General features: G+C 47.1%; 1 protein-coding gene across 1 annotated transcript in view; it reads left to right on the top strand.

The window, feature by feature from the left end:
* tmbim1a (transmembrane BAX inhibitor motif containing 1a) overlaps window positions 1-22,044 on the top strand; it is an 81,507-nt gene that overhangs the window by 40,711 nt on the left and 18,752 nt on the right. Inside the window, exons 3-8 of the mRNA XM_059967522.1 lie at window positions 10,788-10,888; window positions 11,373-11,437; window positions 13,452-13,505; window positions 15,346-15,396; window positions 16,870-16,909; window positions 18,279-18,316. Of these exons, the coding sequence (XP_059823505.1) occupies window positions 10,788-10,888; window positions 11,373-11,437; window positions 13,452-13,505; window positions 15,346-15,396; window positions 16,870-16,909; window positions 18,279-18,316 (349 nt within the window). The remainder of the gene's footprint in view (window positions 1-10,787; window positions 10,889-11,372; window positions 11,438-13,451; window positions 13,506-15,345; window positions 15,397-16,869; window positions 16,910-18,278; window positions 18,317-22,044) is intronic.

Below are 22,044 nucleotides of genomic sequence, written 5' to 3'. Positions count from 1 at the left end.
CATCTCTCCCTTCCCTCTCCCTTCCCTCTCCCTTCCCTCTCCCTTCCCTCTCCCTTCCCTCTCCCTTCCCTCTCCCTTCCCTCTCCCCTCCCTCTCCCCTCCCTCTCCCCTCCCTCTCCCCTCCCTCTCCCCTCCCTCTCCCCTCCCTCTCCCCTCCCTCTCCCCTCCCTCTCCCCTCCCTCTCCCCTCCCTCTCCCCTCCCTCTCCCCTCCCTCTCCCCCCACCCCCACTCTCTCTCTCCCCCTCCCCTCTCTGACCCCACCCTCTGTGTGTGTGTGTGTTTGTGTGTTTGTGTGTGTGTGTGTGTGTGTGTGTGTGTGTGTGTGTGTGTATGTATGTGTGTCTGTCTCTCTCACTCTCTCTTCCCCCACCTCTTATTTTCAGTCTCCCCCCTTTCCTGGGTCTCTGCTCCCTCACAACTTCTCCCCCCTTTGCTTTGTCCATGTCCTTCCCCCACCTCCTGCCCCCCCCCCCCCCCCACGGGTCTTACCCACCAGTTCCAGTATTTATCTTCTCCTGATGTGCGAATCCCTGAGTTGTTCGGATGAAGAATCTGTTGAGGGACGACTCAAAGGTGAGAAATGAAAGTGGGAAAGTGATCGGGGCAGAGGCCTGGCCTGGCCTGTTTGACAACATATCCCCAGAGAGCGACACGCCTAGGAATCATAATATCTCAAAATAGCACAAGAACGGCATTGTCTGGGGGAGGGAGCAGCAGATTTAATGTCAGGAACTTTCGTAGTGTCAAATAGAATGGAAGCAGGAACTTCGGCCTGTCAACACACACGTGCGAGATGCTGGAAGAACTCAGCAGGCCAGGCAGCATCTATGGAAAAAGAGGACAGTCAACACTTGGGGCCGAAACCCTTCAGCAGGACTGGAGAGAAAAAGCTGAGGAGTAGATTTGAAAGGTGGGGGGAGAGGAGAGAGAAATGCCAAGCGATAGGTGAAGGAGGAGGGGATGAAGCAGAGAGCTAGGAAGTTGAATGGTGAAAGAGACAGAAGGCCATGGAAGAAAGAAGAAAGGGTGGGGGGGGGGGGAGCACCAGAGGGAAGCGATGGGCTTGCAAGAAAATAACATGAGAGAGGGAAAGGGGATGGGATATGGTGAAGGTGGTGTGGTGCAGGTGGGCCATTACTGAAAGTTAGAGAAATTGATGTTCATGCCATGAAGTTAGAGACTACCCAAACAGAATATAAGGTGGTGTTCTTCCAACCTAGGTATGACCTCATCTCGACAGTGGTAGAGGCCATGGCTGGACATATCGGCTGCCTGACCTGCTGAGTTCCTCCAGCATTTTGTGTATGTCGCTAGGATGTCCAGCATCTGCAGATTTTCTCTTGTTTGTCTTCCACGCTGACTGTGGCATCCACCAAGCTAGTCCCATTTGCCAGTATTTGACCCACGCCCCCCTATATCTTTCCTCTCCATGTACCTATCAAAATCATAGAGTCACTGGTACATCTGTGGTACTGGGAGTCCGGGTGGATGTGAATAACACACAGGAGAGATGGAGGAGTAAGATTCAAACATATAGCTGTTTATTCTGTTTGTTAGTCATCTATCCCAATGCCCTCTCACGTTATTCTACATGAATACATGACATATTCCTCCCCCCCCCCGTTGTAAAGTTCTCTTTGCTTTCCCATACACAGACAAACTGCTGAACTCTTAGCATTCAGTGGAGAAAAAGTAAAAACATGTTTTTTTAAACTAGGGAAAGAGGATAGACTGCCTCTATTCCCAGACATAACCCTGGAGATTACTCTGCCCCATGTGCTGAGGGTTAGTTGCTAAACCAGCAATTCAATCTGTTTGGACGCTGCCTGTTCCCGTGAGGGTACAGCGATCTGGGGAGTCCTTTTATCTCTTGGTGGTGTATGTATAGATCTTGGCTTGGGTACTACATTGTCAGTAAGGGGTGCCTCAGAAACACAGGATGGGGGAGCACTGGCTGTGTCATTCGATCCTAACGAAGATTCTGCAGTCTTTGTCTCAGAATCCTGTCCCATTTCTACAACTGGATCTGGATTGGTGAGCTGGTGTTGATTTTAATAGCCTCAGAAGTAGGCAGCAGCTGATCATGATGCCTTCTCCAGATGTCGTTGTTACTAGTTTCCACTGTATACGGCACAGGACCAGTTTGTGCCACCACCATCACAGGTATCCACTTTGTTTTGGAAATGTAGTTTTGGGCGAGTACTCTCCCTCCTGCTGTGAAACCTCTGTACTTCACTTGAGCACATCTCTGTGTGAGGGTTCTCTGTTCATTTAGCACAACTCCATCATGGCAACAGCCTCCGTGGTATCCAAGACATCTTCAAGGAGCGATGCCTCAAAAAGGCGGCATTCACCATTACAGACCCCCATCACCCAGGACATGCCTTGTTCTGATTGCTACCGTTGGGACGAAGGTACAGAAGCCTGAAGACACGCACTCAGTGATGCAGAAACAGCTTCTTCCCCTCTGCCATCTGATTTCTGAATGGACATTGAACTCCTGAACACTACCTCACTACCCTTTTTTTTTGAACTACTTTAACTATTTAATATATATATACTTTAGTTCACAGTTTCTTTATCTCTTTTATTACATATTGCATTGTATTACTGCCGCAAAGTTAACAAATTTCAGGACATATGCCAATTATATTAAATCCGATTCTGATCTGCTTTGTGTTTGGGGTCTAAGCAGGTCAAGCCGGGTACGAAGCTGTCTTTTCGTCAGTGCAGTGGCTGGAGCCATTTTGGTGGTGGTGTGTGGCGTATTGTGATATGTCGGCAAGCAAGTGCTAAGATGCTGGTTGAGGGATCCACTTCCCACTGAAGTCGTGAGGATTTGTTTCGTTGTTTGTAAAATCGTTCAGCAAGGCCGTTAGTGGAGGGATGCTGTGGTGTTGACTTGATGTGCTGACTACCGTTTGCTTCTGTAAGTGCCTTGAACTCTTCAAACAGGAATGGTGCGTCACTGCCACTGTTGAGGAAGCCCAAAACATCTAAAGGTAGAAAGTAGCTGCTGCATGCATTTTCCAGATGCAGTGCTCCACGATGGCAGCCTCGGGCCATTTGCTGTGTGTGTTCACTGTAACCAAGAACATGAGGCCTTCTACAGCTCCTGTAGATCTGTGAATCCCCTGCCATGGTTCTTCAGGCATTCCCATGGATGCAAAGGAGCAAGATGGGGAACATTTCTGACTCACTGACGAGGTGGGCGTGCTTTGTCCTCTTCATTGGCTTCATCTACTCAGCCTCCGGGAGCCACTGTGTGCAATACTGTGTCCTGTGTGTAGCTGGTCAGGCACTTGCTTTCTGAATGGTGGGGGAATGACAACACAGTATCGCCATAGTAAACGCCCTGCTTGGACTGTGAGCCCTCCTCTCCATTCATGAGTTACTATGCACGCCACAGTCGATAGAACAGGATCAGTACATGTGCTGCAGTTATTGTAGCTGTAGATACTTCCTTGAAGTAACGATCTCTTTTGGGGATGACTCTGGAGCTGGAACAGCTGAGGGAAGTCTGGATAGTCCACCAGCATTCGAATTATCTCAGACCTCCTCTGCTTTATATTTTACTGATGTGCAGATAGAAACAGAGACCTTTTCATTTGACTAGCAGCCAGGGAAGGAATGCCCGTGTATGGACCAAAAATTGATGTCAAGGGCCATGATCTGTCAGTAGCGAAAACTGTCAGCCAAAGAGGAATTGATGGAATTTCTGAACTCCAAAAAGTGCTTCCCCTCAATCTGGGCATAGAGGCTTTCTGCCTTGCTTAATGTCCTTGGTGTAAAAACAATTGGATGCTCTTCACCTGGCGGGATGATATGTGAGAAAACCCGTCCCCAGACCAGAGGGTGATGTATCGCAGCACAACAGCACAAATGATGGGTTGAAGTGTGTGAGCCCCTCAGACTGTGACAAAGCTGTTCTGGCCTATTTAAGAGCCTCTTCACTGTGAGCTGTCCACTGTCAGTGTGTTGACTTATTTAAAAGCTCATAAAGTTGTTTCAGAATGTGGGCTGGTTTGGAACAAACTTAGTATGTTAGTGGCCTTGAGAAAGATTTTAATTGACTTGCGTTCTGTGGTGATGGAGTCTCCACGATTGCCTTTACCTTTGGTGTCTTGTGAAGCCCTGAGTTGTTGATCGTATGGCCCAAATATTCAGTCAAAGGTTGAAGGAGTTCACACTTGTCCTTCTGGACATTTAGTCCATTTTCCTTGAACCACTGTAGTGCAGATCCAAATATTGTAGCAGCTCATGCTCAATTTCCCCAGGAATGAGTCTGTCATTTAATTAGTATTGCACACCATCAACCTGCTCCGGATCTGGTCCATTTCACCCATCAACCCCCTCAGGATCTGCTTCATTTCACCCATCAACCCCCTCAGGAACTGTTCCATTTCACCCGTCAACCCCCTCAGGATCTCCTCCATTTCACCCGTCAACCCCCTCAGGATCTGGTCCATTTCACCCGTCAACCCCCTCAGGATCTCCTCCATTTCACCCGTCAACCCCCTCAGGATCTGGTCCATTTCACCCGTCAACCCCCTCAGGATCTCCTCCATTTCACCCGTCAACCCCCTCAGGATCTCCTCCATTTCACCCGTCAACCCCCTCAGGATCTCCTCCATTTCACCCGTCAACCTCCTCAGGATCTGCTCCATTTCACCCGTCAACCCCTTCAGGATCTGCTCCATTTCACCCGTCAACCCCCTCAGGATCTGCTCCATTTCACCCGTCAACCCCCTCAGGATCTGGTCCATTTCACCCCTGTCAACCCCCTCAGGATCTCCTCCATTTCACCTGTCAACCCCCTCAGGATCTCCTCCATTTCACCCGTCAACACCCTCAGGATTTCCTCCATTTCACCCGTCAACCCCCTCAGGATCTCCTCCATTTCACCCGTCAACCCCCTCAGGATCTCCTCCATTTCACCTGTCAACCCCCTCAGGATCTCCTCCATTTCACCCGTCAACACCCTCAGGATTTCCTCCATTTCACCCGTCAACCCCCTCAGGATCTCCTCCATTTCACCCGACAACCCCCTCAGGATCTGGTCCATTTCACCCGTCAACCCTCTCAGGATCTCCTCCATTTCACCCGTCAACCCCCTCAGGATCTGGTCCATTACTCATAGAAAAAGTGCAAGAGCCAAGGGAATCCAAACCCAAGCCTTCAGTACCTGAACCTTCCTTTGTGAGTCGCTGTGGTCAAACAGTTCCTGGGACTCTGCCTCCATGTGCATCTGCAAGTATACTCGACATAAGTCCATCTTGCTAAATGTCCATCCTCTGGCCAATCCTGCAAAAAGGTCATCAGTGAGGGGAAGAGGGTATTGTTCAGCCGTAAGAACCGGGTTAATGGTCACCTTGGAGTCTCCAGTAAGCCTTGAAGACCCATCCTTTTTAGGACAGGAACCACTGGAGATGCCCAGTTACATACACATACTGGTTATAACACCTCACTCTGGACCAGTCTTGGTTTGAGGGTGTATGGAACATGTCTTCAGGCACTTGGGTGTTCTGTCAGGCTTAACAGTGATTCCTTTCTTACTGCCCAGTTCTCCGTTGAATGCTTCTGCATGTTTCTTCAATACCTCTTGTAGACCAGTGCTCCCACTAATCAAGTTCACTTGGGTTTGAGCTGCTCCAAACACAAGTGGCCCAGAAGTACCTTTAACAGCGTACAGTGGAAGCTTCTTCCTCCGTTTGTTAGACTCCACTCTAATGTGTACTATTGCCCTCTCTGGAAAAACCTCACCAGCGTAAGTCTTTCAAAGTCAACCTTGCCACTGAGATGCTGCAATTTCTCCTTGTACGCTGTCTCTGAAACCAGCGATATTGCAGCTCCCCATGACCACCCGTATCATCACTGTGGCTCCATCCAACGGTGGGGTCACCCAATAGCCACCTTTGTGCCCTGAAACGGATAAAACACGCAAAGCTTCTCCAACCACAGAGTGAGAGTCACTCAGTCCATCCTCATATGCTCCATCTTGTTTGCGTGTTTCTTTTAGTTTTTCCAAAAGTCATTTTACTTTATTTCAGTGTTTTTGGTTGATAATTTTTTTTACTTTTACAGGCCCATTCACTATGTACTTTCCTGCCGCAGCTTCACCAATCTAAATCCTTATACCAGCGTTCTTTTGCTGAATGCCCAGTTTTGCCACAATGTTAACACTGATTGGCAATAGGTGTCTTATTGTCAAGAGAAACTTTATGAACTTTGGAAGGTGTACTTAACAGCTGTGCTTCTTTGCCTGCCATCTCCATTGATGTACTAACCTCAATTGCCACCTGTTATGTTAGTCTGCCTTCTGTAAGGAAAAGATTCTGAACTGCCTCACTACGCAGACCACATACAAGTCTATCATGTAACGTGTCATTCAGCAACTGCCCAGAATCGCGGTGTTCAGACACTTGCTTCAGCACCACCACAAAGTCTAGGAAATCCAAACCTCTCAGCAATAATCAAAGGTTTAGGTGAGTAGTGGTTCATGAAGACTTTAACTATGCCCTCACAAGGCTTATCGCCATGTTTAGCAGGTTGCACTCGATAAACGTTCTTGCATCCATCACAGTCAGAAAACTTGGAATGAATATCATCTGAAATTTGACTTGCCAATGTAAAAGGTGCATATCTTTCACTTGCACATCCTCTGGCAGCTTGTTCCAGATCTTGACCATCCTCTGGGTGGAAGAGTTGCTCCTTGGGTTTCAATTAAATCTCTTCCCTCCGACCTTAAACCTTTGCCCTCTAGTTCTTGATTCCCGACCTTGTGAGAAAGACTGTACATGTTTAATCTATCTATGACCCTCTTAAGGGCGCAGTGGAGTTTTACCTGGATGTTGCTTGGATTGGAGATCATGTCTTATGAGGATAGGTTGAATGAGCTGGGGCGTTTCTCTTTCGAGCAGAGGAGAATAAGAGGTGACTTAATAGAGGTGACATGATGATAGAGACTTTTTCCCAGGTCAGAAATGGCTGATACAAGGGAGCATATTTTAAGGTGATTGGAGGAAAGTATGGGGGGGGGGGGGGATGTCAGAAGTAACTTTTTTTTACACAGAGAGTGGTGGATGTGTGGAATGTGCTGCCAGGAGTGGTGGTAAAGGCAGATACACAAGGCACGTCTAAGAAACTCTTAGATAGGCACGTGGATGAAAGAAAAGAAGAGGGTTATGTGGGAGGTGTTAGGTTCTTAATAAAGACAAACTTGCCAGGATAAAAACACTAGAACTGTTTTATTTAGGATTGGCTTCAGCTCACCTACATTTTACTTGAGACCTTCAGCCCACCCAAGCATACTTGTGCCCCGTTCATTAACATAACTTCCACTTCTGGGTGAACAGCCCTGCTTGCTCATGGAGCCTGAAGCTCTTTATTATGTGCGCACATAATAAATCACCTCCCCCCTTTAAAGCAAACAGAATACTATGCCCTCATAAACCTGCAAGAAACAATAATGCCTTCCAACAAAGATATAACTTCAAATGCAATGAGCAAATGCAGTCCCTTGTTCACTCATCAGCTCTCAATCAGTCTCTGAGGTGGGTTGCTGATCCTTTCTGGTCTGCTATTTGTCTTTGCAGATGTATTGCTTTCATTTGCTGTGTTTTTGAGAACTCTGAGCAAGTTTGTTTTTCACATCTGCTGACCCCTTTGGTGTATTGACAGGTGACCTGTCACAGCTATGGATTGGAGTTTGTGGTCATAGATCCACATGGTTCCTTCTTAGAGGTGTTCCTTGTTCCATCTGGATCTGGTAGGAATGTGGAGCAGCTTCCTCTTGCACATAATTTTGATCTGGCATTCGTACTTGATCTCCAGGCCTCAAGACTGGAAGGGTTTTTGCAGTCTTGTTGTGACACTCCTTCTGTTTCTCTTTCCCTTTTACTTTAGCCAGTTTGACCCTGTGTGCTGCTTTAGGTGTCAATAGACTTTCGTGCACTGGAAGGTTAGTGTGTTTGAGTCGACCCAACAGCACTTGGGCTGGTGACAGGCCATTCTGCAGTGGCGCACTTATGTAAATCATCAGACTTCTGTGGAAATCTTCTCGTCCATCTTGCGCTTTCTTCATGAAATCCCTCATTACCTTGACCAGACTCTCTGCTAGACCTTTCGATTTTGGGTGATGTGGGTTTGAAGTTGCTCTTTATATAGAAACCCCAATCATTTGCAAAGGGCTCAAATTCACAGCTCGACAATTGTGAACCATTGCCTGATACAGCTTCACACAGAACTCTGTGTCTCACAAACAGTTTCAGGAAGGGGATGACCACTTTGCTGGATGTTGATTGCAGTGTTGCAACCTCTGGGTAATTGGAAAAATAGTCTGTTACAACAGTATGATTCTTCCCATTACATTTAAACAAATCCACTCCAACCCTTATGTACACCCTGTTCGGTACAGGATGTGGTGTAAATGATTCTGCTTGCTGCTTTGGTCTGTAGGTAAGAAATATCTCATATGGAGCAGTCATTTGGCTGATGTCGTGGTTTATTTTTGACCATTACATCACTTCACAAGCTCTTTGTTTACACTTTTTTCACCAGGATGCCCTTCGTGTATCTTCTGGAGCATTTCCCTGCGTAGCGACGTTGGAATTGCAAACCCGTTCGCTCTGAAGACCATGACCATGCCTTCCACTGCTGACAGTTCAGCTCTGTGTGCCCAGTGATCCCGAATGCACTCTGGTTGATCTTAGTTGCTGGCCATCGTTTCTGTATTGTTTCTTTGAGCACTTTCATTGTTTCATCTGTCCCTGCTGCCGTCCGAATCTTCTCTGGTCTATTGGGAGATCCTGGAATGGAGGCAATAATCATTTCAACATCGGCCTCTGTGTATCTGCACTAATCTCTCAGTCACTGTTTTCTTTCTTGATGACTGCTCGAGACAACGCATCAACAGCAAACGTATAAATTTTCGGTGTGTAGATCATCTTCCCGTCATATTTCTGCAGCCTTATCGACATGCACGGTATCCTCAAGGAAACGCCAGGCATGTGGCACCACTCGCAGGCTGCCCCTAGTACATCCTTGGGCTGTGTTTTTGTTTTGTTGTTCCCAAATTATACATTTCACTGTCTGTATAGATGTAGGAGTGACAAATAAACTTAATTTAAAATAATAATGCAGAATAAAGTGTAAAGTAGTGTAAAGCATTCAATACCATCATCCCGCAGAGACTAGTGGAGAAACTATCATTGCTTGGCCTTAACACTGCCATGTGTCTCTGGATTCTGGATTTCTTGACAGAGAGACCACAGTCAGTCCGTGTTGGCAGGAGCATCTCTGACTCCATCACACTGAGCACTGGATCCCCACAGGGCTGTGTGCTTAGCCCATTGCTGTTCACACTGCTAACACATGACTGTGCAGCCAGATTCAAGGAGAACCTGATCAGTAAATTTGCTGATGATACCACAGTGGTGCGGCTCATCAGCAAAAATGATGAAACAATGTATAGGGAGGAGGTCAAACACCTAGAGAGCTGGTGCAGTGACAACAACTTGATGTTTAACGTCACCAAAACCAAGGAGACGATCGTCGATTTCAGACTGTCTCAGCCTGAGCACACACCCCTCAGCATCAGCGGCTCCACAGTGGAGAGAGTGGAAAACATCAAATACCTTGGGGTGTAGATCTCGGACAATCTCACCTGGTCCAGGAACACCACTGGGAGTGTGAAATGAGCCCAGCAGAGATTGCACTTTCTCAGGAAGCTTAAACAAGCGTCACTCCCCACTAACATCTTAACTACATTCTACAGAGGAGTGGTTGAGAGTGTTCTGACCTTTTGTATCACGACCTGGTACTCCAGCTGCAGTGCTGCTGACAAAAAAGCCTTGCAGAGGGTGGTTCGGGGAGCAGAGAAGGTTATTGGGGTCTCTCTACCTTCTGTCCAAGACCTCTTTCAGTGTCGATGCCTCCAGAAGACACAGTACATCACTAAAGACCCCTCACACCCTCTCCATGAACTGTTTGTTCTTCTGCCATCAGGTAAACATTACAGGAGCATCAAAACTAAAACCACAAGGCTACTAAACAGCTTCCTCCCACAGGCAGTCAGACTGCTAAATAGCTGCTCTACCTGACTCTGCTTTGGACACTTTTAACTTGCACTGGACACTTATAACTTGTTTTTAACTGATATGTTGTTGTGTTTTACTATTTATTGTTATGTTTATTATTTTGGTGTTGGGTTTGTTATGTTATGATTGCACTGCTCCTGGGAAACACTGTCTCATTCTGCCCTGCAGAGCTGATGTACGGTTAGAATGACAATAAAGTTTTTGAATCTTGAATCTTTAAAAGCCTCTGAAGAAAGTGCAGTGCAGGTGAATGTTAAAGTGCATGATCATGACGAGGTAGATTGTGAGGACAAGATTCCATCTTATTGTACAAAAAGTCACTTCAACAGCCTGATAACAGAGGGGTAGAAGCTGTCCTTGAGCCTGGTGGTATATGTTTTCAGGCTTTTCTATCTTCTGCCCATTTGGAAGGGGGACGGGGGAGAAGAGAGAATGTCTGGGGTGGGAGGGGTCTTTGATTCTGCTGGCTGTTTTACTGAGGCAGCGAGAAGTGCAGAGTCAATGGAGGGGAGGCTGGTTTCTGTGGCGTGCTGAGCTCAGTCCACAACTCTCTGCACAATAAGATGAACTTGACGACATAGTTCCTTGTCATCAGAGATGGGTGTGCTTACAGCTGGTTGGGTTGGCGGGGGTGGGTGGGGCAGCTTGTGGGTACAGCGCTGACTCTCTCTCACCTCTCCCTGCTCCAGGACCCTATGGGAGCTCCACACCCAACCCTGAGGCGGGGAACGAGGACTTCACCGCCAGCTCCTGGGATGACCGCAAGGTTCGACACGCCTTTATCCGCAAGGTGAGAGCAGGCCAGGCCAGGCAGAAGGAAGGCAATTGGGCGGCGGCTGGGGATGCCAGCCGGGCATTGCCGTGGAAATGGTGGGGCTCCCTGCCACCTCTCCCTTCCCCCCACCACCGCCAGGAATGGGGAGTGGGAGGTGGGGTGGGGTGGTGAGGTGATTGGATGGTTGATGTGTGATAGACACTGTAACCCTACTAATGTCAATGACTTTACTTCCTTCCACCTGTTCTCCCCCCCCCACCTAATCACACACCTTCCTCCACCCCTCTCCTCCCGTGACCTCTTCCTCTGGCTCACAACCCTGTCTCTCTCTATCTTGGTGTCACTTTCTCTCTCCCCCCTCACTCACCTCCCACAATCATCCCTTCCCCTCTCTTCTGTATCCCACCCTTGCCCTCTAATGCTTTTCCTATATCGCCTCCTTGCTAACCCCTCTCTCCACCTCCCTCTCACCTCCCCCTCACCCTCTCCTCGATATTAGGTGTACCTGATCCTCACAGCCCAGCTGTTCGTCACCTTCGGGATTGTGGCCGTCTTCACGTTCAGGTGAGACGTTACCTCCGCTGACCTCGACCCTCGGCCGCCCTGAATGCCTCAGTGACCCATCCCACAGACACCACCGTTCCACAAAAAATGATCCTGCACGGACGGGTGATGCCACCTCAGAGTTGTTCAGCTCAGGGAGAATCACCTACCCAACCCTCCTTCCCTCCCCTCTTCCTCAGGACTGGGAGAATCCATTTCATTGGAGCAACACACACAAAGTGCTGGAGGAACTCAGCAGGTCAGGCAGCATCTGTGGAGGGGAATAAACAGTCACTGTTTTGGGCTGAGACCCTTCATCAGGACTGGAAAGGAAGGGGGAAAGCCAGAAACGAAGGTGGGAAGGGGTGTGAGGAGTAAAAGCTGGAAAGTGATAGGTGAGGAGGCTAGTGGATGGGTGGGGGAAGGGGTATAATGTGAGAAGCTGAGAGGTGATAGGTGGAAATGGTAAAGGGCTGAAGAAAAAGGAATCTGATAGGAGATGAGACTGGACCATGTGAGAGAGGGAAGGAGGAGGGGCACAAAAGAGTGATGATGGGCAGGTGAGAAGAGGAGAAGGAATAAGAGGGCAGCCAAGATGGGGAATGGCAAAGAGAGAAGAAGAGGGTGAAATTACCAGAAATTGGAGAAATTGATGTTCCTGCTGTCAGGTTGGAGTCTACCCTGAGGAAATATGAGGTGTTGCTCCTCCAACGTGGGAGTGGTCTCTTGTGGCAATAGAGGAAGCTGTTGATCAACATGTCAGAATGAGAGTACTGAGTAAAACTGAAATGTTTGGGCACCGGGAAATCCTGCCTGCTGTAGATCACAGATAACTGGCGATTGTGACCTGATGAATATGTTCAGCTACAGTGTTGAAAAACTTAAGCTCTAAAATGTTTAAGGTGAACTTTATCTGTCACATGTAGATTGAAACAAGCAGTGAAATGTATTGTTTGTGTCAACGCCGACACAGTTCGAGTATGCGCTGGGGGCAGCCGGCAAGTGTCTCCGTGCTCCCGACGCCAATACAGCATGTCCACAACTTACTGACCCTAACACTACAGACAGCAGTGAGAATTGAACCAGATTCTCTGGTACTGTGAAGTGTTATGCTAACCGCTGCTTCACCGTGCCACCCTGCTAAACGCAATCCCAATGCGCGTACTTCTCGGTCTCTGTTTTGGACACATCACTGTGCTGAGGTTTGTAAAGAACGCTCTCAGTCCGTACTTGACACAGGCAGTCCCAGTGCCTGGAAAATGCGGTCTGCTCTGTGTGCCCTAGAAACTCCGTCCCAATGCTTCTGGAGCACGGTCCTGCGGTCTGTATGGGCAGCACAGTAGCCTAACAGCTAGTACAGCGTTTTATAGAGCCAACACTCAGCAGTTTGGGCTCAATTCCCATCGCTGTGTGTAAGGAGCCTGTATGGTCTTCCCATGACTTCGAAGATGTCCAGGTTAGGGTTAGCAAGTTGGCGCCAGAAGCACGACGACAATCTTCAAGATTCAATATTTCTCTCTAGCACTCAAGTGTAAAAAAGAGCAAAATGATTGTTACTCCTGATCTGATGCAGCATAAAAATCACAATAAACGTAAATATATACACACATACATACACAAACAATCCCATAAAAACACAATGTACACGTAAGTATTGAGTGACACTGGCGGGCTCCCTCCAGCACATCCACAGAATTTTGGCCATTGACACAAATGACACGTTTGACTATGTGTCATTGTACATGTGCCAAATAAGTAAATCTAGTCTTTTCTTTAAATCAGAGTGCCAAGATTTGTGAAACACCCTCCCGGTCTGCACTCGACACAGGCAGTCCCAAAGCCTGTAAAACGTGGTCTCAGTCTGTTAGATGTAAGGTTCGGTCCTGTGATATAAAACGAAGAGGGGTTTGGAAAGGGTTGTAATCTGGAGATGTGCCATAACCACCCACATCCCCACCCCACTGCCTGCGAGGGTGCATTTATAAGCTGTGCATCTGTTATCTCTGTTTTCTGATGCCTCTTTATTCTCCAACAGTGAAACTGTCCAAAACTACGTTCAGAGAAACTCAGCCATCTACTGGGCAGCATAGTAAGTAGCAGAACTGCAAAATCCATTGCAACACAGCTAAACGTGGCCTCAGCCACAGCGGGTTACACACACACAGCCACCTAGAAGCAGGCCAGTCAGCCCCTCTACTCCCTACTCGGGCGTCTTGCTTCTCACCAACCTCCTCACACCTACTTAACATTCCCCTCTTTCTCCCATCAGCATCTCCTTCAGCTCTGGTGTTTAGCCAAAACCTCGGCCATTGTCCCCAGCGGGAGCGAGCTCCCCATTTCCCAGGGGGGTGCTGGGGATGGAAGTTTCTCCCGAGTTTCTGATCAGATGCATTAAAGATCCTTGGAGGCTACTGGCTCAGATCTCATCAGCAAGTCAAAACGTCCGCCCTATCAGCATTCCTAATCTTGGCACTTGTAGCTTTCTCCCCCACTCTCTGTAGTCTGTTGTTTGTGAGATATAAAAATGATTTGGATTGATTTGATGACTTGGGCCCCGTGTCTAAGAAAGGATGTGCTGGCATTGGAGAAAGAACAACCCTGAGAGTGATAGGTTTAACGTGTGATGAGCGTTTGATGGCTCTCAGCCTAGACTATCGGAAACATCCTCTCCGCATCCACTCCATCTAGGCTTTCCAATATCCGATAGGGTTCATGCACCCACCAATCTGATCCCCTCTCGTTCTTCTGAACTCCAGAGAGTACAGGCCCAGAGGGATCAAACGCTGCTCATACGTTAACGCTTTCATTCCCAGTATAATTTTCAGTTGTTTTCTCTGGAATGTTAAGCACTGTGGGGAGGGGTGGGGTGGGACCTTATTAAGGCTAATAAAATAATGGCAGGTACATAGAACAGCACAGCAAAGTACAGACTCTTCAGCCTATGATGTTGTGCTGACCTAGATAAGCCTTCTCTAAAATAAATCCGACGTTTCCCATCTATACAGCTTATAATTATCCAATTTTCTTACATCCACGTGCCTACCCAAGTGTCCCTGTTGTATCAGCCTGTACCACAGCTAATCCTGTGGCCAAAGGTTGTCATCAATGCCCCAGCAGTCTCTTTCCCTCACTTCCCCTAGTAACCTGGGCAATATCCCATGCAGCCCCAGCGTTTTAGTTTAAGATTGTTTAATGTCATTTCCAGTTCACAAGTGTAAAGGAGATGAAATAATTGTTAGTCTGGATCCAATGCAGCACAAATAACACAATAATTAAAAAAACACAATAAATATAAATACATAAATAAAAAGTAAATATAAATATATATTGATTGTATGTCCATAAGGTGACACCAGGCACAGGAGTGTCTGTACATAGGATGACTCTGACAGGAAATGATGAAGTTGTGGTGGTTGGGGGTATGGAGGGTGGAATTTGTGAGTGGAGGTGTGGATCAGCCTTGCTGCTTGGGGAATGTAAATGTTTTTTAGGCTGGTGGTCCTGGCTTGGATGCTACGTAGTGCCCACCCTGATGGGAGTGGGACAGACAGTCCATGAGCTGGGTGGGTGGGGTTGTTCTCGATGTTACTGGCCCCTTTCCTTGATGGTGGGTAGGCTAGTATGGGTGATGCATTGGGCAGGTTTGATCACCGTTGTCGAGCCTTCCTGTTTGTCGCTGTGCAGTTTCCATACAGCCTGTTAGGATGCTCTCTAATGTACATCCGTAGGATGACGCGAGTATGGATGTGCAAAGGCCAAGTCTCTTCAGCCTCCTCAGAAAGCAGAGGCATTGGTGAGCTTTTCTGATCTATCCTGATGTTGTTCAGAAGCTCCAGCAGTGCCTCTTTCTTAACCTTGATGTAAAGTTTGTGGGATGGGGGTGATTGTGACTGAGAGAGTTTGGTTCTCACCTTGTTTTTGTCCTGCAGTGCCGTGTTCATTGTGGTCTACTTTGTCCTGGTCTGCTGTGAAGGGCCCAGGTGAGTCTCTTCCAACCCCCAAGAGGCTGACATCTGATACCTGATACCTGACATCTTGGTACCTGATACAGCTCAGGCTCTGAGTCCCCACAATGCAAACATATTTAGAGTCACATAACACAGAATCAGGCTCTTAAGCTGAGCTCATCCATGGTAAGCCGGGTGTCCACACTAATGGAGTTCCATTTGCCCGCGTTTGGACTGTAACACTTTCCCATTCATGTTCCTCTCCAAACCCAACCTCAGAGGGAGAAAGCCTGTTAGCGTTTATCCTACCTCTACCCCTCATAATCTTGTATACTTCTATCAAATCTGTCCTCATTCTCCTACGCTCCAGGGAATAAAGTTCTAACCTATTCAACCTTCCTTTGTAACTCGGGTCCTCAAGTCCCGGCAACATCCTTGTACTCTCTCCTGTGGGTAGGTGACCAGAATGGCAAACAACACTCTAAATTGGGCCTCATCAACTTCCTATAAAATTTAAACATAACATCCCAACTCAGTACTTTGATTTATGGAGGCCAGTGTGCCAAAAGCACTATTTACGAATGACCCTATCTACCACTTTCAACTTTATTGTACCTGCCTGATGAAGGCCAACGTGCCAAACACCACCTTCATCACCCTGTCTACCTGTGACGTCACTTTTACTTGTTATCCCGGGTCTGTCAGATCCAGAACACTCCCCTGGGCCTTAACATTCATGTTGACTTCCCAAAACTTAATGCCTCAAGGGTCTATAAAACCCTGGTTAGATCACATTTGAAGTACTGTATTCTGTTCTGGTCACTTCATTATAGGAAGGATGTGGAAGCTTTAAAGAAGGTACAGAGGAGAATTACCAGGTTGCAGCCTGGATTAGAGAGCATGCCTTATGAGGAGAGGTTGAGTGAGCTCGAGCTTCTCTCTTTGGAGTGGAGGGGGATGAGAGGTGACTTGATATAAGGGTACAAGATGATGAGAGGCATAGAAGGAGTGGACAGCCAGAGACTTTTTCCCCAGAGCAGCAATAGCTAATATGAGAGAGTATAATTTTAAAGTGATTGAAGGAAAATATAAGGGGGATGTTAGCGGTAGGTTTTTTTATGCAGAAAGTGGTGGGTGTGTGGAACACATTGTCGGGGTCGAGGTAGAGGCAGAGACATTAGGGACATTTAAGAGACTCTTGGATAGGCACATGGATGATAGAAAATGGTGGGTTATTTGGGAGGGATTGATCTTAGAGTAGGTTAAAAGGTTGGCATATCATCATGGACCAAAGGAGGAGCTGTACTGCTCTACGTTCTATTTATCCTTGATCTCAGTGGTGAAAGCTCAGTATTGGTGCCAGGGAGTTGTGCTCTTCCCCCAGCATGTGCCTGTATCTCCCAGAGGTGGGAATACTCAGCACCATATAGAACCCCTTCAGCCCAGAGTCCCAATGCTAGCTCATTGAAACATCCTGTTTCCTGTTTTTTTTTCTCTCTCTCATAGGAGGAAGTTTCCCTGGAATGTGATCCTCTTGGCTGTCTTTGTAAGTATTTCTTGAATTTATTGACTGCTTTTCTTTTGTTAAACCAGCCTTCCATTTCCAAAATCCTGCTGAGTTGCTGATCACAGACCAGCCCAGATCATGACTCTGACCAGCCTGGTATGTGAAGATGTCAGGTACCAGCCTGCCAGAGTCCTCTGACCTGGGCCAGTCTTTCAAGTTGTCGTCCATCTTCAAGATCCCCTGGATGATGTCTTTGGAACTTTTCTTGGTGTTGCCTTAGATCTAGGTTTTTATGGGATGGGGTTGCTAGCTCCATGCCCAACTCTTGCCTGGTGAACATTGTCTGTTCCTGAGGCATTGTCTTTACAGTGCATTGTTTAAATTGTCCAAACAGTGTATCATACCACATACTAGGACCAGGGCACTGCTGCAGTGAGGGTTCTGGGCCTAGAACCTGCCACCCAGCGACTTGCCCTGGGCTCAGATTTCACCACCCATCCTGAAGCCACTCCCGATTTCTCCAAATCGGTTTGGAGCCCTGAGCGATCCAACCTCACATCTGGGCCAGATGTGTGGGCATCGGAACTCCTCTGCCTCGGCTTCTCCTCTCCGACTGGCTCACTCCATCTGCATTGATTCTACAACACACCAGCACAGTTTGTCCCTCGAGTTGGCTTCGCCTTTGCACAGCCCTTCATTGTTTGCGGTGATAATTTACCACAATTAACTTCGTAAGAAGTGCAATTAGTAATGTTTTTAGTCAAAATTCTTGTCTTTTGAACTCCCAGTGAGCTGCCACGTGCGTTCAGTTTTGCCATCTTCAGCCAGAGGTAAATGAATTGGAGTGCTGCAGACGGTCTGGTCACCCCATTACAGGAAGGATGTGGAGGCTTTGCAGAGGGCGCAGAAGAGGTTTACCAGGATTAGACGGCATGTGCTATCACAAAAGTTTGGACAAACCTGGGCTGTTTTCTCTGGAGTGACAGAGGCTGAGGGAGATCTGATGGAGGTTTTTAAAGTAATGAGAGGCACGGTTAGATTAGGCAGCCAGTATCTTTTTCTTCCCAGGATTGAAATGCCCAGAACTGGAGGTCATTCGTTCCAGGTGAGAGGGGATAAGTTCAAAGGAGATATGCAGGCCAGTTTTCTGCAGGGAATGGTGTGTACCTGGAATGTGCTGCCACACAGGAGATGAAGCAGGTATGACAGAGGGATCTAAGAGACTTTTAGATAGGCAGGGGAATGTGCAGAGAATATAGTCATTATCAAATCAGTAGGAATTAGTTTGGTTAAGCATTTAATTACTAGTTTAATTAGGTAGTGCTGTATTGTTCTATGTTCCAAGAGAGATAATCGCCCGACCCCCTAACTGTTTGGTGATCTAATGTTTTTTTTCCCTTTTCTGCAGACATTGGCCATGTCGTATATGACCGGGATGATCGCCAGGTATGCGCGTTGTGGGAATTCTGACCCTGCTGTATTCTGGCCAGTTGGATGGGGAGAGGTCAAGGGGATACGCGTAAACAGAGGGATCTGGAGATATTTTACGTGGAACAGCCACTGGTTCAGTGTCTTAGAACAACTTAGAAATTTGGCATTGATAAATTCTGTGAGTAGGTGGGTTGTAGGTACACACGTTACCCTACAGTGTTAACCTACCTTGGAAGGGGCATGGTAGTGTAGTGGTTAGTGTAACTCTTACACTGCCAGGGGCCAGCAATCAGGATTCAATTGCCACCACTGTGTAAGGAGTTTGTATATTCTCCCCAGGACCACGTGGGACTCCCCAGGTTCTCTGCTTTCCTCCCATGTTCCAAAGGACTGGGTTATTGATGCAAATCAATATATGTTTCGATGTTTGTACATGCAATAAATAAACCTAATATAATCTAACCTAACCCTAACCTCTGGGAGCATTAGATGCCTCAGGGCTCAGAAGGCTGAGGGGGGATCTCACTGAAACCTATCAAACATTGAAAGGCCTAGATAGAATGGAATTAGAGAGGATGTTTCCAATAGTGGGAGAGTCTAGGATCATAGGGCACAGTCTCAGGATACAAAGATGTCCCTTTTGAGCAGTGATGAGGAGGGATTTTGTGAATCTGTGGAATTCATTGCCTTGGGCAGCTGTGGAGGTGAGGTCACTGGATGTATTTAAAGCAGAGGTTGACAGGTTCTCAATTAGTAAAAGTGCCAAAAGTTATGGGGAGAATAGGTAGAGTGGACAGCCAGCCCCTCTTCCCCAGGGCACCACTGCTCGATACAAGAGAACACAGCTTTAAGGTAAGGGGTGGGAAGTTCAAGGGGGATATTAGAGGAAGGTTTTTCACTCAGAGAGTGGTTGGTGCGTGGAATGCACTGCCTGAGTCAGTGATGGAGGCAGATACACTAGTGAAGTTTAAGAGACTACTAGACAGGTATATGGAGGAATTTAAGGTGGGGGGTTATATGGGGGGCAGGGTTTAAGAGTTGGCACAATATTGTGGGCCGAATGGCCTGCACTGTGCTGTATTGTTCTTTGAGAAGACAGAGAATGGGTTGAGAGAGATAATATATCAGCCATGATGGAATGGTGGAGCAGATTCAATGGGCTGACTGGCCCAATTCTGCTCCTGTCTTGTCACAGCGTAGCAACCTAAGTAGGATCTGTTTATTCCTACTCTGAACATTCTGTCCAAGAACCAGTTTGTAATCCATGCAATGTGTTACCCCAATCGTGCCCCTGTGGTGAGGGGAGGGGTGGTTGACTGAGAGATGGAATCATTACACTGTGTGTTGAGATAGAACAAGGGTAAACAATGCAGAATTAAAGTGTTAGTTACAAAGAAAGTGCAGTGTGGGTAGACGGTAAGGGTGAGGTCATAACAAGGTAGATTGTAATGGCGAAAGTCCATCTGACCATTCTAACAGGTGAACAGAAGCTGTCCTTGAGCCTGGTGGGATGTGCTTTCAGGCTTTTGTATCTTCTGCCCAATGGGAGAGGGGGAAAGAGAGAATGACCGGAGTAGGTGGGGTATTTGACCATGCTGGCTTCTTTAACCAAAGCAATGAGAGTATAGACAGAGTCGGTGGAGATGGAGCTGGTTTCCGTGCTGTGCTGTGCTGAACTGTGTCCGACAGGCCTTGGACAGAGTAGTTGCCGTACCAGAGATAGGATGCTTTCTGTGGTGCCCCGATTAAAAATTGTTAACGGTCAACAGGATCATCACTAATTTCTCGCCTCCTGAGTTCGTCAGTGAGCTTTCTTGGCTGTGGCATCTAGATGGTTAGACTAGGACAGGATGGTCACTCCTTGGAATGTAAGTCCCTCAACAACATTGCTGCAGGCAGGAGTGTGTGCACCACCCACTTTCTGAAGTCAGTGGCCAGCTCTTTTGTTTTGCTAACATTGAGGGATAGGTTGTTGCCATAACCCATATCGTTAGGGTTTCTGTCTCCATTTCCTCCCAGCCCCCATTCTGTAGGGAGTGACACTCATCGTGAAACATCAACAATTCTTTTTACTGAGGTATTGGGAAGTGTAGACAGAGTTCATGGAGGGAAGGCAGGTTTCCATGATGTGCTGAACGGTGCCCCCAACTCTGCAGTGGATGAGTTGAGTATCATTTTCCTTTCAGAGGGGGTGCAGAGGAGGTTTACCCTGACGCTGCCGGGGTTATAGACCATGTCTTATGAAGATGGGTTGAGTGAACTAGGGCTCTTCTCTTTGGAGTTGGGGGGGGGGGGGGGGTGAGAGGTGACTTGATAGAGATGTACAAGATGAGGGTTAGATAGACTGGATAACCAGAGACTTCTACCCAGGGTAGAAATGGCCAATACAAGAGGGCATAAATTTAAGGTGATTGGAGACATGTATTGGGGAGGCACATTAGAGGTAAGTTTCTTTACACAGAGTGGTGGGTGAGGGACACACTGCCAGTGGTGGAGCCAGATACATCAGGGACATGTAAGAAACTCTTAAGGACATATGGATGAAAGAAAACTGGAGGGTGATGTGGGAGGGAAGGGTTAGGCTGATTGTGGAGTAGGTTGAAAGGTCTGTAGAAGATTATGGGCCAAAAGGCCTGCACTGTGCTGTACAATTCTATGTTCTAGGTCCCTGGCATCCTCAATCTACGGCTATTTTCCCTAATTCTAGGCTCATCTATCAGTGGAAACAACTCTCCTGCCTCTATCTTATCCATCCCTTTTATAATTTTACATGTTGCTACAATATCCTCTCTCATTCTTCTGAATTCCAGTGAGTATATTCTGAGGTTACTTGATCTCTCTTCATGAGCCAACTTCCTCGTGTCCAGTATCAACCCGGTGAATCTCCTCTTGTTGCGATGGTTGAGGGTGGGTAATCTCTGTGGTTCTTTGTAAAAAGTACCCAGGACATCTTCAAGGGGCAGTGTCTCAGAAAGGCAGCGTCCATTATTAAGGATCTCCAGTGCACAGGGCATGCTCTTTTCTCATTGTTACCATCAGGTAGGAGGTACAGAAGCCTGAAGGCACACACTCAACGATTCAGGAACAGCTTCTTCCCCTCTGCCATCCAATTCCAAAATGGACATTGAACCCTTGGCTACTACATCACTTTTTAAAATATATAGTATTTCTGTTTTTTGCATGATTTTAAATCTATTCAATATATGCATAATGTAACTGATTTACAGGTTTCCCCCACTATCCGAAGGTAGAGCGTTCCTATGAAATGGTTCGTAAGCCGAAATGTCGTAAAGCGAAGCAGCAATTGCCATTAATTTATATGGGAAAAATTTTTGAGTGTTCCCAGACCCAAAAAATAACCTACCAAATCAAACCAAATAACACATGAAACCTAAAATAACACGAACATATAGTCAAAGCAGCAATGATACGATAAATATACAGCCTACATAAAGTAGAAGTATTGTTTGTACGGTGTAGTTTCACTTATCAAAATTGGAAAGGCAGCGAGCTGAAATCTATTTGGAGAAAAAAATCAGCACATACACGCATGCACACACAACTGCCTGCACAAGGCTTCACGGTGACGGTAGTCTTTCTCGGGGTAAACACACGTATAAAGCGGGCTTCTTTTTTTCGTAAAAGCAAAAATCCTCTTTGGTTAGCGAAAACAGGTACTAATGTAGGTCTTTTGTAACAGTGAGCTGTTGTAAAGCGAACATTCGAAAAACAGGGGCCACCTG

The sequence above is a fragment of the Hypanus sabinus genome, chromosome 4, assembly GCF_030144855.1.
Source record: "Hypanus sabinus isolate sHypSab1 chromosome 4, sHypSab1.hap1, whole genome shotgun sequence".
Lineage (NCBI taxonomy): Eukaryota > Metazoa > Chordata > Chondrichthyes > Myliobatiformes > Dasyatidae > Hypanus > Hypanus sabinus.
This window is presented reverse-complemented; position numbering and strand designations above follow the sequence as displayed.